General features: G+C 36.8%; 2 protein-coding genes across 4 annotated transcripts in view; one reads left to right on the top strand and one right to left on the bottom strand.

Annotated features, from left to right (window-relative positions):
- Nucleotides 1-18,399, bottom strand: part of cadm2a (cell adhesion molecule 2a) — a 679,060-nt gene that overhangs the window by 102,998 nt on the left and 557,663 nt on the right. The window lies entirely within an intron of this gene.
- Nucleotides 14,446-18,171, top strand: LOC141282889 (sperm receptor for egg jelly-like). Its single transcript, XM_073815971.1, has 7 exons — nucleotides 14,446-14,737; nucleotides 14,918-15,191; nucleotides 15,427-15,553; nucleotides 16,354-16,469; nucleotides 17,185-17,345; nucleotides 17,868-17,995; nucleotides 18,064-18,171. Exons 1-7 carry the CDS (start codon nucleotides 14,596-14,598, stop codon nucleotides 18,169-18,171), a joined length of 1,056 nt encoding a protein of 351 aa, XP_073672072.1. The 5' UTR covers nucleotides 14,446-14,595.

The raw sequence follows: 18,399 nt of genomic DNA, 5'->3' as shown, positions 1-18,399 counted from the left end.
ACGAATGGACTTGATTTCAGCTCGGCTAAAGAAATCGTTCACCATTGGTGGACAATGGGATCGTGCCAGTTCGGCAGCTCCATTCCTCAGACGGTCCACAACATTCCTCAGAGGAAACTCAATATAATGTAATTTGTAGTGGAATTACAGGTATCTGTCTTGGCCTGCTGATCAGTTAATGTGTAATGGTCTGTTATTTGTAAGCACTTCACATCGGCACCATTTCGGCAGTCATTTATGCTGAACCGAGATTAGTTTTATGGTAACCGTGTGAGATTTATGGTGATGGTACCTGAGAAAATGTGTGTATAGGAGAGACGCAAAGCAGAAAAGTGCTGTATCTCAATATGCATAAAAAATTGCATTCGGCACAAAATTTATCTGATTTGCATAATTCCTTTAGTGAACTAGACGATAAAGGTTCGCTATCAGTGGTTACAAAGATTCATGTCAGTTTTAAAACCATCTAGATAACAGGCATATTTCTTAATGCTCATTAAGTTTTATATTAGCAAGATGCGTGGTAGATGTATTTTGGGAAATAAATACAAATCTTAAACTGCCTGATGATCGAAATTGGCCCATAAAATAGATTTATACCTGCATTTTGATCAAAGAGGGAGTATAATATGGATTCTATAGCTTAGTTGGTACAGTATTGTATTAGCAATAAATCTACAGTAATGTAATGTAATGTTAATAAGGATAAAATCAATATGTCCCATTTGCTTACATCATCCTCTCTCTCTCTCTTTTATAGTTGCTATGGACTGATTTGGATTCAGCATCCTTTTCTCTTTTTTGGGACCTTTTAAATATTTAAACCGAGGCCCTTTAACGTCATACCACATGTGGTGTAAATCACAGCGGAAGTCTGTGCTCGGCACCTTTCGAATGCTGGAGAAGTGGCAGCGTGGCAATAGCATCTGATTGCTAATACCCTGCTTGTGCTGTTGCAGAATGGTAATTTGGCAATTTAGCGTAGCCGCAAGCACTCGCCGCGCTATAGCGCCCCGGTGAGAGAGAGAAATAAATAGCATAAAATCAAATGAAATAACATGAAATAAAATCAGGAAGAGTCTGCTTTTAGGGCTCATTACGTTTCCACTCCTGCAGAGGGTTCAATGAGGCACAATAACAATAGTAACACACACACACACACACACACACACACACACACACACACACACACACACACACACACGCGCGTGTGGTTCAAAGTGAGAATATAAGCTCATATTTCAATGACAAGGCTTTGGTTTTAGCCGCAAGTAACATTACACACAAACATCTCCTGCATAAGTGAGCTTTAGTAATACTACAAACTATATCACAACACAAAACTCTTTCTCACTTCTCTCTTTCTCTCTCTCTTTTGAAGTTTAAAAGCTTTAGTCGCCATTTATTGTAATTGCATTTGTATTAATGCGATTGCTTTGTCTTTCTCGCAATTTCTTCTCAACTTTCAAAGTACATTAACACTGTACTGCTAAGATGAGGTGTGTACATCAGAAAATCTCGGCAAGTATCGACATTTATACCGGTCTAACAGCAGACGATTCGTTTGATCTGATGACTTCGGTTTCAAACACACATATCTGGACATATTCTGTACAATTCTCATTCACATTTTTCTTTTTCTACCCCATACTTTCTCTATTTCACACTCTTAATCAAAAGAGTACAGCGCCTGACACACACAGCATTTGATCTGGATCCAGGTTAATCCAAGTCATTCACTTGAGATATTATAAAGGTCTTTGTAAATCTCATGTCTTTACTGATGTACATGCTAGGCTAAATGCGATCTTGTCTGGGTCCTGTGTTATCTATATGACTAGATATTATTTTGTTAACCCAGTCACCAACATCTGTCCTGCTGAAATTACTGAGTGACCACCAATGCCGAAAGATTTGGAATTATTCAATTTGCATGCAGTGATTGAGATGATGTGCTGTATATGCCATCACAGTAACACTAGAAAATTATTATTTAGTGTCTGTGTACCTAAAAACTATAAAAGTTAAAAACTATACAGACATGCATGGGGTGTAAAGTTGATTATTTCGTTTTATTATAGTGTTTATTACTTTATTATTCATTTGATAATGCTATTAACGCTTTTTATATTCAAAGTAATTGTTCATAAAAAACACGAAAGAGGCTATTATTCATAAAATCAGTCATAAAATTATGTATGCAATGACTACAAACATTATAAATGATGCATAGTAAAATCCTGGCACCGAGATTTGAAACTTGTAAATCTTTAAATTAAGTGCATGCTGTCGGTGGGTAAACAGCAGGTGCATTCTTTATGAAAGACCAGCGTTTTTGGCACACAGTGCATAACACTGGTTTGATGATTAGTAATTAACATAATTGGACGTAAATAAAATAACTCTGCTGGATATGTAAGAGCTGATTCTGAACAGGTTGCTTGTGTAACAAACAGCCCGGCCCTCCCACTGTTAGCCCATGTTTTGCCACCATCCCTTTAATCATCCACCAGGGATAGTTGATTTATTGCTATCGCGGTCAAATTCCACAAATATTTTCATTTTTTATTATTATCTTTTTTTGAGATGCATATTTTACATTTACAGATTTCAATTTAGCATGTGTGGTCTCTGCTGGAGACTCAGGTAATGAAATGAAAGGAAATATGTACATGTTTTGAGTCTCAGTATTTGTGTGGGTGTCAGCCGCTACGATCGAGAGTGATATTAATCACTTCAACCTGGCAGGGTTTTAATGTACATTTTGCTCACGGGCGTCCAAAAAAAAAACTTTATACAAACGCAGGATCTCATGAAATCTTAATGCCATTTTGTCATTGACGTCTGGGCACTACACTGGAAAATCACCCCTCTTTTAACATCCGTGAAATGTAGAGAAAATGAAATGAAAATTTGAAATTTGAATTGAAAATATGCCCATTTTCCAGCTCCCCTAGAGTTAAACAATTGATTCTTACAGTTTTGGAATCCATTGATCTGATCTCCGGGTCTGGCGCTAGCACTTTTAGCATAGCTTAGCACAATCCATTGAATCTGATTAGACCATTAGCATCACGCAAAAAAATAACCTAAGAGTTTCAATATTTTTCCTATTTAAAACTTGACTCTTCTGTAGTTACATCGTGTACTAAGATCGACGGAAAATTAAAAGTTGCAATTTTCTAGGCCGATGTGGCTAGGAAATATACTCTCAAACTGGCGTAATAATCAAGGACTTTGCTGATGTAACATGGCTCCAGCAGGCGTAGTGATATTACGCAACTTTTAATTTTCTGTCGGTCTCAGTACACAATGTTACTACAGAAGAGTCAAGTTTTAAATAAGAAAAATTTTGTAACTCTTTGGTTATTTTTTTGCGCAATGCTAATGGTCTAATCAGATTCAATGGATTGTGCTCAGCTACGCTAGAAGTGCTAGCGCCAGACCCAGAGATCAGCTGAATGGATTCCAAAACAGTAAAAATCAAATGTTTAACTCTAGGAGAGTTGGAAAATGAGCATATTTAAAAAAAGTGGAGTGTCCCTGTAAAAATGTAATGCAAATGTCATACTTGCTAAATAATGCAATATAAGATATGATAATAATGCTAATGTTTAAATTGTTTTAAAAACCAACATAAATGTTTCAGATTCGTAATAAAGCATCACTCTCTGTCTTGCCAATCTGCTCTCTGCATTGACTTAAAACTGAAATCATTCATAAAATCAAACCAATTTTGAGGAAGAAAAAACCTTCTTTATAGGCAATAAACCAACGTGGTTTCAGACGGGACGTTTAACAAACTCATTAAGTCATAATCATCTAAGCTACAGTAAACACGTGAAATATCACCATCGTTTAGGCCAGCAGCCAAAACATCTCTACACATCATACATCCATAAAATGAGAATAAAGTTTTATAATTGCATTGTGAGAGATTTACATTAAGCGTGAATGAGACAAACACAATATCCTTCACACAAACTGAACCCAATTGCATGCCTGTTGTGTAGCTTTGGTAACTGAATGCAATAAAGGGATAGTTCATCCAAAAATCATCTACTCACCCTCATGTTTTTACAAACCGGAATACATTTCTTTGTTGTGCCTAACACAAATGTAGATATTTTAAGAGGTGTTTGTAACCAAACAGTAGTGGACTGTCATTGACTTCCTTAGTTTATTTTTACATATTGATGTCAATGGTGCACCAAAACTGCTTGATTACAAAGTAGTTTTTACAGGATTAAAACAACTTGAGGGTAGGTAAAATTGGTTAACTATTCCTTTTACACAGTAATGACCTATTAAGTGTTATGAGATGCACATACAGTACATTGAAGCATGCATCATAGCTTGAATCCACTGTATAGTAATCTGCTTCTGATAAAAGTCTCCGTCTGATGCATAAACGTAATGATTTCCTTTGGTACATAAACACGCACCCAAACTAAAATCTAAATTGCTCGGTAGCTGCGCCAAACAAATTAGATCTAGCAAATTCGCATGAATTGCACTGAAATTACATCATCTGGTTATATTCCCGGTCCTCCCTGTTAACCCGCGAGTCATCGTTCGATGGCGACCGTCTTCATGCAAATGGGCTAATAAATCGAATCACGCCCACTTAAACAAGCTCTTTCCGAGTCATCTTTATTACATCTATTCCAGTCTACCTTGTTGTCTCGCATTACAAAGAGGCAGTGTTCTGTTTGTTTTTCATTTAATCTGGAATATTTGATTCATGATCCTTAACGTGATTACTCCGGTATTCCTTTGCACCGATGTGCTCATCAGCTATATAAACAAAAAGACCCAGCTGAGCGGCAAACACAATCAACTCCGCAAACAATACGTGACTCTGGATGCTTGTATGCAAATAATCTCCTGCAAGAACGGGGAAAGTCTTCATTGACCCTATGTAAATTAGGTAAACTATATCTATAGCCAATAGCTTTATAGCACTGCAGATAAGATAGATCAAATCTTATGATTAGATTCATATACAACCACGCTATATTGGGGACTATTATATACAGTATACTGTAGCTGTGGCCTAAAGGTTGACTTTTAAGGAAAGAGCACCTGCCTTCTTACACACATTAATATATTTTTATGTTATTTACTCCGTTTAGTCGCTAAACTATTTATTTTTAGAAATGCTTATGTAACCTTAATGAGGGCAGTATGAATGTTTAGGGAGCTTGTACACCAAAACAGCTGAAAATGCCAGGCAGACTGCAACTGTAGGCGCTTGGCAGCATTTCTTGAGCTGAGCGAGTGTTTTGTTTGCAGTGATACTTCTTTTTTTGTTTATTAGTTATTGTATGATGTGCCGGTTGGTTGTTGTGTTTTTTGTCCCGCCCCTCCTCCACTGCGATTGGATGACAATGAAAAGTGACATTGACGAGGTGAGTGTTTCACCCAAAATTGAACTAGATTGCCCTGGTTTGTTTAGCCATCTGACCAGCCTGACACAACATTGGCATAACCAAAAGCATACGTTGCAGGTGGGACAATCAGTTTGTATGACCAATAACAGATGGGGGAGTGTCCAGAAGATCACAGCATACTCTCTAAAAAACACTGGTTATTTTAAACCCCCAGCATTGGGTCAAAAAGTGACAAACCCAACTGTTCACTCAAAGTTGAATCAAAAAGTGACAACCAAAATGTGACAAACCAAAAAGTGACAAACTCGAATGTTGCGTTTCACTCAAAGTTGAACCAATGTTGCACTGGTTTGTTTAGCCATCTGACCAGCCTGACACAACATTGGTATAACCAATGGCATAAGTTGGAGGCGGGGCAATTAGTTTGTACAACCATTAACAGATTGGGGAGTGTCCAGGACATCACAGCATACCTTCTAATAAGAACCTGGGCCCGGTTCCCCAAAACGTTCTTATCGCTAAGTAGTTCTTAACCTATTCCTTAACCTCTCTCTTAACTCTATGGCACGATTCCCAAAACGTTTGTACGCTTATTATATCTACTGTAGAGTCACACTTTCGTAAGGTTGGTCTGGACCATTCGTAAGCTCTCTCTTAGCGTTGTTTGAGCGCAAAACGCTATCGCCGCAGTCTTTAGAAATCAGCGCAGCGCAGTACAAGTCAAACTATGGTATGCTGACAATGATTTTGTGTTATGGACATTTTTAAGACTTATAATAAAATATGTTTGCATTGGATACAGGACTATTTATGCAGTTGACTTTATTTGGTATCAGAACTAATGAATCAAAGACGGCGCCGGTGTTTGTTCCTCATTGAAGTCTGTTCCCTCTATGTTTATAGCGTTTTCATCACGTTACATTAATAATTTATTTAGAAAGATTAAAGATTTCAATTGGTTATACTAAAAAGCAATAATATCATGTATTCTATTATACAATTTATTAAGTATTTCATATTTGACAGTTTTATGTCTTTTAACATATAGCCTGTATTTTTTCTCTACTGTTTGTTTTAAAACTGTTATGTTTCCAAACATAATAAATATATATTATACATATAATATGATTCATACTGTAAAAATAATTGAATTACAATTAAGAACAGTCAAGATACATTACATAAATGTACACATATACATCTCAGTAGCCATTAAAACTTTAAATGTATATAAAGAATAAATGTATAATGTGATAAAAATGCTATAAAAACACTACACTAAAGGGAAACATAGGGGGAACAGACTTCCACACAACACCGGCCGCGTAACTGTTTAGTCCATGTCAATTTTTTTATTCGTCAACCCTTAAACCTTTTGACATTTTGCCTGACGTGGCTAAATAAAAAAATCGCCTTCCAAGACAACTCATTATGGAGCTGCTAGATCTTCTCAGACCATATTCTTTATCAAACTAGGTTGCTTTTTATTGAAAACATTAATGTTAAGCAATATCGCATTTAACAGAAATACTGCAGCTGCTTGCCAATCAATTCTGATTGTTAAGTACCTTAACATTCGTATAAAAGTGTATTACATTTTTTTTTAAAGTCAAAACCCATGTCAAGAAGCCGCACAAGTGGCACAACGGGATAAGGAGGGTGAATAAATAGCGAGGGATACCCGGTTCATCTACCGGCCCGTATTACTGACAATTTGATCATTTAATTAATAGTCTATATTTTACGGATAACTTAAACTATGTTAAAATAAATGTGACTGGAATAATTTGAGTAATGTTCCATTTGTATATAACGTGTTGTCTTTCTTAACGTCGTAATGAACCTTCGCGTGAAGTGGAAAATCGATCCCTGAGTGATCGATCGCAAATAATTCAGCACCTTCACTTGGGACAGCGCCATTGTACGTCGAACTTAGAGGCAGCGTGTTAAGAAGCTTCCTAAGGGGTTGTGTACACCAAAACTTTAACGCCCGCGGCCAGCGCATGTTTTCAATTGTTTCCAATGGAAGCTCGGCGTTTTTCAAATAAGCCAGCAGCTAGCGGGTTTTTTCCGCGCTCGGTGGTGAGCGTCGAGAGTTGAAAGAGATTCAACTTTGGGAGAAAAGCTCCGCTCGTCAATGTCAGTTCTCACATGGCCGCCCAATCACAGTGGAGGAGGGGCGGGACATTGCCACAGCAACCAACCGGCTCGCAGCTGAAGTATCACAGCTACCAAAGCGCTCAGCTGAAGAAAGCTGGCACTCAGCTGAAAAACAGCTGGCATTCGGCGTCCTCAAGGCGTTTACAGCCGCGTTTAAAAGTTTTGGTGTGTCCAGCCCCTAAGAGACACTTCGGGGAACACACTTAGGAACATCAACAACTTTGGTAAGATATATCTTTTTGAGCCTTCTTAGCACACTAAGAGTGAACGTTATCGGGGAACCGGGCCCTGATTACTTTCAACCCAACGTTGGGTCAAAAAGTGACAAACCCAAAAAATGAACCCAGAAAATGCTTACATTTGACCCATCAGCATTTTGGGTTGAAACAACCCAATGGGTTGGGTTCGTCACATTTACCATTACAGTACATACCATAAAGTGTATACTTACAAAATGACCATAATGAAGCATGAATGAAATGATTGTTAAAAAATATATAACTATAGTATAAAAGAAGAAGTTTGAGAATTGAATTTTATCTGACTAGTTGCAAAATGTTAGCTTTCCTTGTGTAATACAGTCAGTGTAATGGTCTAAGACCCTTCTCCAGAACTGAAAAATGTTTTCAAATGCCCAATAAGTCTTTTTCTGACCTGATAGACTATCAACACAACTTACACCTAACATTTTATGAACCATTCTAGTCAATATGCAATTCACCCCGGAGGTCACGATGTAAAAAATGACTCAATGAAATGTTCTGTCATATTTCTCTTAAAGGAGAAAGTGAAAAGGACATAACTTTCATCTTTAAATATTCTGCCCGTCTCCCCAGGCCTTGTTTAACACAGCTGTTCTGTCAAACCCGAGACCCCCTGTAGCGACCGAAACCAGCTGCTCTATAAAACACCGACACACTGGACATTAAAAAAATCCTTTATGTGCCGGTGTTACATTTTCCAATTTCCAGTAAGCTGAAGGATATAGAAATCATGAATCTTTCAAATGAGTGGAGTCAAACAGGTACTGCTAAGAATGACAGACAGCTCGGCTATGCCCATTACTCAAACGCCTATATATTTTTTTCTTTCAGCTTGCTCTGTTTCTTCAAATGAATAGTTTAGAGCGAGAGCTCGTATCTTATGATTGATGGACGGAGGCCGAAAAATTGTTTTCACAGGCACGCACGCCGCAGCCAATGCCAGAGACCCGGTAACTATGAAATATAATTTTTCTGCACATCAAAGAGTGAAGAGAATAGAGGCGATATCTTCAAACCCAGTCGAAATAATGAAACCGTCAAGAATAAGCGAAAAAATGATTCAAACTCATTGCCTCAAAGAATGATTGTTCAAGTTAAATCTGAATAAAATAAACACAATGATTTAATATCCTATCCTATAAGTAATAAAAACCTTTCCTAAGCCTCAGCATAAATATAAAAAAAACAAATAAGTTGGTGCGACACATTCATTGTTAGAAACGGGAAAGGTAAAGTGTGCCACATCAACCCTCATAGTGAATACAGACCATACAAAGTAAATGTCAAGCCGTCAATATTTCATAACACGACCTGGCCTCTCATTTTATTTCCTCACACTTTTTTCACTTTGTGGAAACTTGTTAACAAAGACATCTGAGAGGAGTTTTGAAGTTTCGCGACTCTTCATCAATGGTCGGTGAAATGGATGTCAAATGAACAGCTGTGCATCTGAAAGTCACGATGTCTGTAATGAGGAAAGTGTGAATCCTTCAAAGGAAAAAATGGAGAGAAAAGGGCTGATCGCAGAAGGAGAGCTTTTCTGAAAAAGTGGCTGTGGCTTTGAAATGATACGAATAAAGACACATGCAGATTTCTACCTTTTCCCTTTCAAATGCCATATTACTTTGTACAAAGCATGTGCATTCTCATAATCCATCACAAAGGAGAAAAGCAGAAGTTGATATCAGCAAATTCATCTCTATAACTGTACCATAACTGCACGCAGTGTCATTTCAAGTATAATCAATGCATTATTTAGCACTTCCTTTATTGTTTAAACTATAACATTTATCACAGCGATACAGACTCAAGCCATTTTGCGGTAACAAATACTTAAATACCATACAGTTTATAAGAAAGACATGGCTGATGTGAATCAGTCGACTAACAACGTGTGAGAAGTTCTGCAAAAATATAAATGGTAATTTCCTGTTGTATATTATATTTCCACTTCTACCTTGACGGTCAAAGGTTTGGACATGCTTAACTGAATACTTATACTTCCTGAATTGTAAATAAATGGTATCTCTTAACAATAACTAATGCATTTGCTAATATGAAATACATTTTTAAAATCAAAAGTTGTATTTGTTAACATCAGTTAATGCACAATGCACTAACATAAACAATTGTAATGGCATTAACTAACATAAACAAACTGAATAAATTATATTGCACATTCATGTTAGCTAATGCATTTAGCAAATACAACCTTTACTATGTAAATGCATCTTTATGTACAAGTACATGCATTCATAAATAAATATAAATGCTCTGCTGTAAAAGGATGCATGGTAATAGTTTTGCGTACATACAGTAGGCCTATATATTTTGCATTTTTAAACAATCTTTTGCATGCATAATCACACACACTTTACAGCAGGGGTCTTAAAAATGCTGTCGTGCTGTATTTTTGCAGGGTGAGTGTCTATGAGCAGCACTGGGGGCTGATAATAGCCTAAAGCAGATACTGTAAGACTCAATCTCAAAACCCAGCTGAGGAGCTTAAAGTTTCAGTTAGTGTAGTCTGTGGGGCGCTGCTGTTTCGCTGACATCTGATATTGCTTTCAACTATGTGGCTCTAATGAAATTGGGCTAGAACAGCAGTGCTGAGTAGCACGGCCCGCAGAGGATTCCCTTACAAGCGTACCTTATGTCTGACACTGATATTATTGAAATAAAACGCTAAAAGTTAAATACCAATAAATGACTTCTGTCCCTTTGTGCATTTGGAGCGAGTTAAGCACTTTACAATAACTCATAGAGCTTATATACCGGAATGCATTAATGTTATTCAATTAATTTTCTTATTAATAATAATGTCATGTTTTGGGTTTAAGTATGATCTGATGTTTATTTAATTCAATCATTATTAAAGGATTAGTCCATTTTCTTAAAACAAAAATCCAGATAATTTACTCACCACCATGTCATCCAAAATGTTGATGTCTTTCTTTGTTCAGTCCAGAAGAAATTATGGTTTTTGAGGAAAACATTGCAGGATTTTTCTAATTTTAATGGACTTTAATAGAGCCCAACATTTAATACTTAACTCAACACTTAACGTTTTTTTCAACGGAGTTTCAAAGGACTATAAACAATCCCAAACGAGGCATAAGGGTCTTATCTAGCAAAACGATTGTCATTTTTGACAATAAAAATAACAAATATACACTTTTAAACCACAACTTTTCGTCATGTAGATCCGGTCGTGATAAGCCAGCTGACCCCACGCAATACGTCATGACGTCAAGAGGTCACAGAGGACGAACGTGAAACTCCGCCTAGTGTTTACAAGCGTCTTGAAAGAGGACCGTTCCTACGTTGTTGTATGTCAACTGATAATAATTAATGTCTTTTTGTCAGTTTATTGTTTAAAATGGTCCGCAAATGTGCGTTTTATATATGTAACACGTGACCTCCCTACGTCACTACGCATTCACGTTAGGTCGCGCTGGACTTGACCTAGACGAAAAGTTGTGGTTTAAAAGTACATATTTTTTATTTTTCTTGTCAAAAATGACAATCGTATTGCTAGATAAGACCCTTATGCCTCGTTTGGGATCGTTTATAGTCCTTTGAAACCCCGTTGAAAAAAAAACAGTTAAGTGTTGAGTTAAGTAAATGTTGGGCTCTATTAAAGTCCATTAAAATGAGAAAAATCCTGCAATGTTTTCCTCAAAAAACATAATTTCTTCTGGACTGAACAAAGAAAGACATCAACATTTTGGATGACATGGTGGTGAGTAAATTATCTGGATTTTTCTTTTAAGAAAATGGAATATTCCTTTAATTCACACTCATGCTTTTGGAAGAACATGAAAGTAAAAAAATTTATGGGTGAACTGTCCCTTTAAGAAGTCCTGAACCCTGACTAAATGGAACTCAGTTTAGTCCTTACTGACAAGATGTTTACTAATAAAAGTCTACATTGCATTAGGCCATGCATATCCAATTTCCTTGCTCACTTTTAGATCTACATTACCCACAATCCCTCTGGTTTAGCTTTGCTCTTGTGGTGATTATTGTTTTATTAAGGCATAGATTGGATACAGATAATCGCTTAAATCTGAAGAAATGCTTTACGCCATCTGTTCGATTCACCTCACAGTGTTAAACACGCAGTGCCGCCTCCTGCTAATTTGCCAAAGGCGTTTGAGCAATATAAAGAAATCTTTTCTTCTGAAACGCAAATCGACAGAGAGAGCGAAAATAAACGAAAGCTGCTATGAGAGTACGAATAATTAATATAGGGAATAAACTCCAGCATTCAACCCAACCAGAAGCAAAGACCGTAATAATGATGGATGACTGCTCGCACCCTTGGCATTTCACATCAGCATAAAGCTTCTACATCGCACCACATATGAGGGACCCGCGGGACCGCCGAAGTCTCTCTCAGGACATCGCTGAAAAGAGACCGTCTCATCATTTATGTGAAGCAGCCTCTCCAGCTTTGCAAAAAATACAATCGAGGACTCTCATCAGCGAGACTGGTGGCATTTTCCTGATTTCTCCAATTGAAACAAACTCAATTACCATTAGAAAGCTGCCCCTCTAATACGGGCGAACAATGGCAGGCGCTTGATGGATCCACGCGGACCGTTAGCGTCGGCCTCCCTACACCAGTCACTCAAACTTTGACGTGCCGGCCTTCTAATGGCCGCGATAACAGTGACTCATTACGATGTCATATCCTTCATGCCTGACTTCTTGTCAGCCGAGACAAAGACCTGATGCACACTCCGCGGTAGGAGCCAATCAAATTGTTAGAAAATAAGCAGGGGTCGTTTTAAATTTCCTCTCTGTATAGACAGCTTTTTTGAGATTGACTGACAGTGAGAAGCTGTGGAAAAGGACACTGAATGTTTAATGCTAAATATATAACACTAAACGTCACAGCTGACGCCCTTGGATTCAATGCATCAGGTATAGTAGCATGATGAACTTTCTCCTTTGCTGTGGACAGATCCTCTAAAATGTGGGTTGCTTCAACCCATGTTTGGGTAAAGTACCCAGCACTGTAAGTAAAAACAACCCAGCATAGGTTTGTTTAACCCAACAATTGGGTTTGCCCATACTTTCAGAAAAAAAAATGGTACCTAGCTTTACTGGGGCGGTTTCAAAAACTACCTTTCAGTTCATATTAGTACCTCAAAGGTACAAATTGGTACCAAACATACACATTTTTGTGTCTGAATAGTATATATATTAGAAACTTTTTAAAGGGTACCGCCATTATGACAGCTAGGTATTGAAAAGTGTATACAGTACATCATTTTAAAGTGTGCGCTACAGTAAAGCGGGTGGTTAATGCATGCAATTTAAGAAAACTTGAAATGTTGTTTATACAGAAAAATAAAACAACACTGGGAATGAGATTTTATCGCACTGTAGCACTTTAAGAGAAACATAAGCCTATTTTTGTCTCTTTACCGATAAAGCAGATGGCTGAATGAAAACAATGCATTTTTCAGGAAGATTACCTTTAAAGACTGGGAAGTGTGGAACAATGCTTTTCAATGACATTGTAATTGTGAGCCTGTCTTTGGCGTATACAAGCACAAAATGACTTATGTCATGTCGCAATTAAAACCTCAGGTGGGAAAACCTTCGGAAAGGCGAAGAGAAGGTAAACGGCGGAAGGGAGGGAATCTGTTTGACGGTTTAGCAACATAATAGTTTGAGCGGGCTTACCTGCTGAGTTTGGCTTTTTTAAAACTGGAGAACAAAGCGACCATGATGAACCATCCTGACAGCTGGTAGTTAGGACCTTTACAGGTATATAATATAAAGGAACATTTGAAACTGTGTGTCTCATATCTGTTTGATTGAAATCAACCTAAGGTTTGCATAGCATTTAGAGAAATGTAGAGGAAAAAATTATTTTTAGATAGTATGTGTTCCTCTGTGCTTTATCATTAGATACAGTATTGAAGTGAAAATATAAAGACGTTTAAGAACAAAATAGATCAGAATTTTTAAATGCACACATCTGCTAAAAGTACATTTTGATAATATTTAGTAATGTGCATATGTTGATGACTCTTTGATTAGTGAATTGCTGCCAAAGGTAAACTTTACTGTAAAATAAATTGCAATATCACTATGAAGACACTGTGTGACACACTTGGCACCCAAACAGTTGCAGTATTTGATGCTCTAGGAGTGAGAACCCGATGGAAAAACATATAAAGTTATTTCAAAAGTTAATGCTTTTAAGTGGAGTCTTGTTTAAACATTTTAATTAGTTAAAGTCACTGTTTTTTATAGTCAATAAGCTTTATGCCCAGCTGCACTACTTCCTGAACTTCAGCCAGCTCCTTGTTTCCTGTCTGCCATTATTGGACAAACTGATTATTCCAGGTGTGCCTGACTTCAGTAGTCACACCAAACTGATTAATCCAGGTGTGCCTGACCTCAGTAGTTACAACAACAATAATCAGACACACCTGGATTAATCAGTTTGTCCAATAACAGCAGACAAGACACAAGGAGCTGGCTGAAGTTCAGGAAGTAGTGCAGCTATTGTATAATTTGGTTCCTGAAAGCTGTAAGTTCCTTTATGTTCTAAAATTTCAACAGAGAAGTTACTTTTTGCATAAATACTTAGCATGCACACACAAATGCAATGAGTTCACCCCAAGAGAGGTATAAGTTCTGTGGGCTACTAGTTATTCCTTCTTATTAACTGTTGATTTCAGTTCTACAGTGGTTAACATCTCATTTGCAGTCAAACGTCGGGTAGTTTGAATGATAGTATAGGTTTAAGTTCAATTATGGACAGAGGAGATAAAGAAGAAAGGACTGTTGATCTCTACATCACTGCGGAGGCTGTAAGAGATCTTAAACATAAGAAAGAGGTGGAGGAATCTGACACAACAATAACAACAACATCAATCAAACCACCTGAACACACAGGTACCGCATTCTTGCTAATATATTGTTATATATAATATACCTTATACAGACTAAAGACACAATTAACATAATAAATAAAATGTAAAAGCACAAATGCTATAAATGTTTACGTGTTTTGGTTCATTTGAGTTGTACTAAATGGTAAATACTGTAGATTAACATTGGGTCTCTCGTCTTCAGGAAGTGAGCGTGTGAAGATGAGAAGTTACAGATCAGTTACAGTGTGTTTGGTGCTGCTGTGTGTTCTTCTACTGACTGCAGTCATAGTGCTGTGTGTCCTCATCAATACAAACAATCAACAGTTTAACATCAAGACCAAAAACATCACAGACGAGAGAGACCAGCTACTAACCAAATATACCAACATCACCAAACAGAGAGACCAGCTACTAACTAAATACACCAACATCACCAAAGAGAGAGACCAGCTACTAACAAACAATACTATCCTCACAGAAGAGAAAGATGAATTTAAAGCCAAATACAATAATATTACCAAACTAAGTAAACAGTTTAATGAACTGTGGGAAGGTCTTTATGGTAAAGTTGAACTATAACAAAACAACACAAATGTTCAATATTAAAAGGATGTTGTAAATAATTATTTTAATCTAACCAACACTACAAGCTGTGTAGTTCAGTGTGGTAAGTAATAATGATTTAGCAGCTGAACTGTTTGTGTTTACAGATGGATGGAGTTACAATCAAATCAGTTTGTACTTCATTTCATCTGAGAACAAGACCTGGACTGAGAGCAGAAGATACTGTAGAGAGAGAGGAGCAGATCTGATCATCATTAACAACAGAGAGGAACAAGTGAGTGAAAGATACTGTGTGAAATAATTTTCATAAATATGTGATGTGCCTCTTTAAGAGTGTTTGATGTTTTTCCCCTCCTTTGCTATTAAATGTTTATTAAGAGATTTTGGGCCAGATTTACTAAGCGGGGCAAATTAGAGCGATTAGTGTAAGGTCGCAAATAAGCAGAGCTGACGCTCCTGCAGGTGATCTACGAATGTCTGATGCACTTGAGTTCAGCACCACGGACATCTCAGCTGAAAATTTGGGGTGAAATCCCAGCTAACAAAGCCATCGTACACTGAAAAAAAAACGGAGGACACAAAATTGAAAGGTTTACAAAATGTTTTGAAACACCTGCTACTGTGTAAATTATCCTAGTGACTTCTCTTTCATTTACTTATTACTGTAGCAAAAAAATAACAAATAATAACAAATAATCTCCTCCCATAAATTTTGCGTCTAACATGCATATGTAATAAGGTCAGTCGCAAAAATAACTAGACCAAACCTTTTCAGCGCTACTTTTAGTACTTTTACTCTTTAGGAAATCCTGACAGTTCTTATTTAACGCCAAAATTATGGTTTGCACTGACTCAAGCTGGTGTTAATAAATATTTGTTTAATTTCACTGTGAATCTTGTTGCCATTTCTGTTTGTATATATAAACGCATTGTAAAAAGTAAGACAATTAAGTAAAAAAATATATATTTACCAATTAAAGTAATTTTTAAGTTAATCCAACTTTCACTTTTTACATTGTAAGAATTAGGCTACATATAGCCAGCTTTGATAGAAATGTTCTTTTGTTTCCTCAGGATTTTGTTCAGATTATGTTACGAAAAGCAGGTACAAACGTTGTCTGGATTGGTTTGTCTGACAGTGATGAGGAGGGCAGATGGAAATGGGTTAATGGCAGCACATTGACCTCTGGGTGAGAAATCACAAAATTTAAGTGATTATTATCCAATAAACGATTCTCACAGTCAGTATCATATCACACAGAAAACAACACTGAAGATCTAATGATGATCTGTTGTTTCAGTTTCTTTGCCTATAGGGAACCCAATGGTGGAAGAGGAGAGAACTGTGCTGAGTCTTATTTTTCCGAGTGGAATGATGTGTCATGTGATACTGCTCAAAAATGGATCTGTGAGAAAAATATTTCAAAATAAATTGCAAGGGATTTAAATCAAACATGTACTTATTATAGTGCTTTATCTTCCACATTAAAAATTGTTATCTGTTTTCTGCTGTCTGTTGTTATTTCAAAAAGAGTGAAAATAAAGATCAAAAATTTTTCTACACAGCAAAATGACAGTGTTAAATCAACACTGCTGGTGTTTATATGAGTAACACCAGACCTGGTGGTCCCCGTATACCCCAGCGGTGTTGATTTAACACTAGTGATTTTTCTGTGTACCATTGGTCAGACAAATTCATAGTCCCACCCCCAAAGTCACAGTTAAGCCAACATGGTGAAGTTCCTTTTTGTTTCAGTACTTGAATCACTGGAACACACACACAAACACAATGAGTTCACCCAAAGAGAGGTATTAGTAAGTTATGTACTAGTTATACCTTCTTATGCACTATTCAATTCAGTTATACAGTGCTTAATATCTAATTTGCTGTAAAATGTCTGGTAGTGTAAATGATAGTATAGATAAAAGTTTCATAATGGACAGAGAAGAAAAAGAAGAAGGGACTGTTGATCTCTACATCACTGCAGAGACTGTGAGAGACCTTAAACATAAGAAAGAGGTGGAGGAATCCGACACAACAATAACCAAACCAGCTGAACATACAGGTACTGCGTTTCTGATAATATATTATAATGTTATAATAAAACAATCATTTATAAAGACAGTATAGGCATAATAAACATTTATAGGCACAGATACTAAGAGTTGCCTGGTTTTTGTTTATTTGAGCTGCACAAAATAGTAAAGTGAATAGATTAAATTGTGCCTGTTACTGTATTTACAGAAAGTGAGCATGTGAGGAAGAGAAGTTACAGATCAGTTACAGTGTGTTTGGTGCTGCTGTGTGTTCTTCTACTGACTGCAGTCATAGTGCTGTGTGTCCTCATCAATACAAACAATCAACAGTTTAACATCAAGACCAAAAACATCACAGAAGAGAGAGACCAGCTACTAACCAAATATACCAACATCACTGAAGAGAGAGATGAATTCATAGCGAAGTACAACAATATCAGTAAACAGTTTAATGAACTGTGGAAACGTCTTTATGGTAATGTTGTACAACAACAACAAAAATATTAAATATTTAAACAGATTTTTTTATTCCATACTGTTTGTGTTTACAGATGGATGGATTTACAATCAATCTAGTTTGTACTTCATTTCATCTGAGTGGAAGACCTGGACTGAAAGCAGAAGATACTGTAGAGAGAGAGGAGCAGATCTGATCATCATTAACAACAAAGAGGAACAAGTGAGTGAAAGATACTGTGTGAAACGACTGCACCATTATGATATAAATTGACATTTTTTTCTTCATAGGATTTTGTTAATATAACTTGTAAAGAACATGCCTGGATTGGTTTTACTGACATTGATGAGGAGGGCAAATGGAATTGGGTTGATAACATCACACTAAACTCTAGGTAAAAAATCACTAAATTTAACTGATTATTATCCAATATCATATCACACAGAAAACAACACTGAAGATCTAATGAGGATTTTTGTTTCAGCTTCTGGGCGTCTGAAGAACCCAATGGCCAAACGAAAGAGAACTGTGCTTTGTCTTATTCACCAGGGTGGGCTGATTTCCCCTGTGATTATGCTTATAATTCTATCTGTGAGAAAAACATTTATAATTGAGAAACATACTTT

This window comes from Paramisgurnus dabryanus, chromosome 10, assembly GCF_030506205.2.
Source record: "Paramisgurnus dabryanus chromosome 10, PD_genome_1.1, whole genome shotgun sequence".
Lineage (NCBI taxonomy): Eukaryota > Metazoa > Chordata > Actinopteri > Cypriniformes > Cobitidae > Paramisgurnus > Paramisgurnus dabryanus.
The sequence above is the reverse complement of the archived record's forward strand: the minus strand, read 5'-3'. Positions and strand labels throughout refer to the sequence as shown.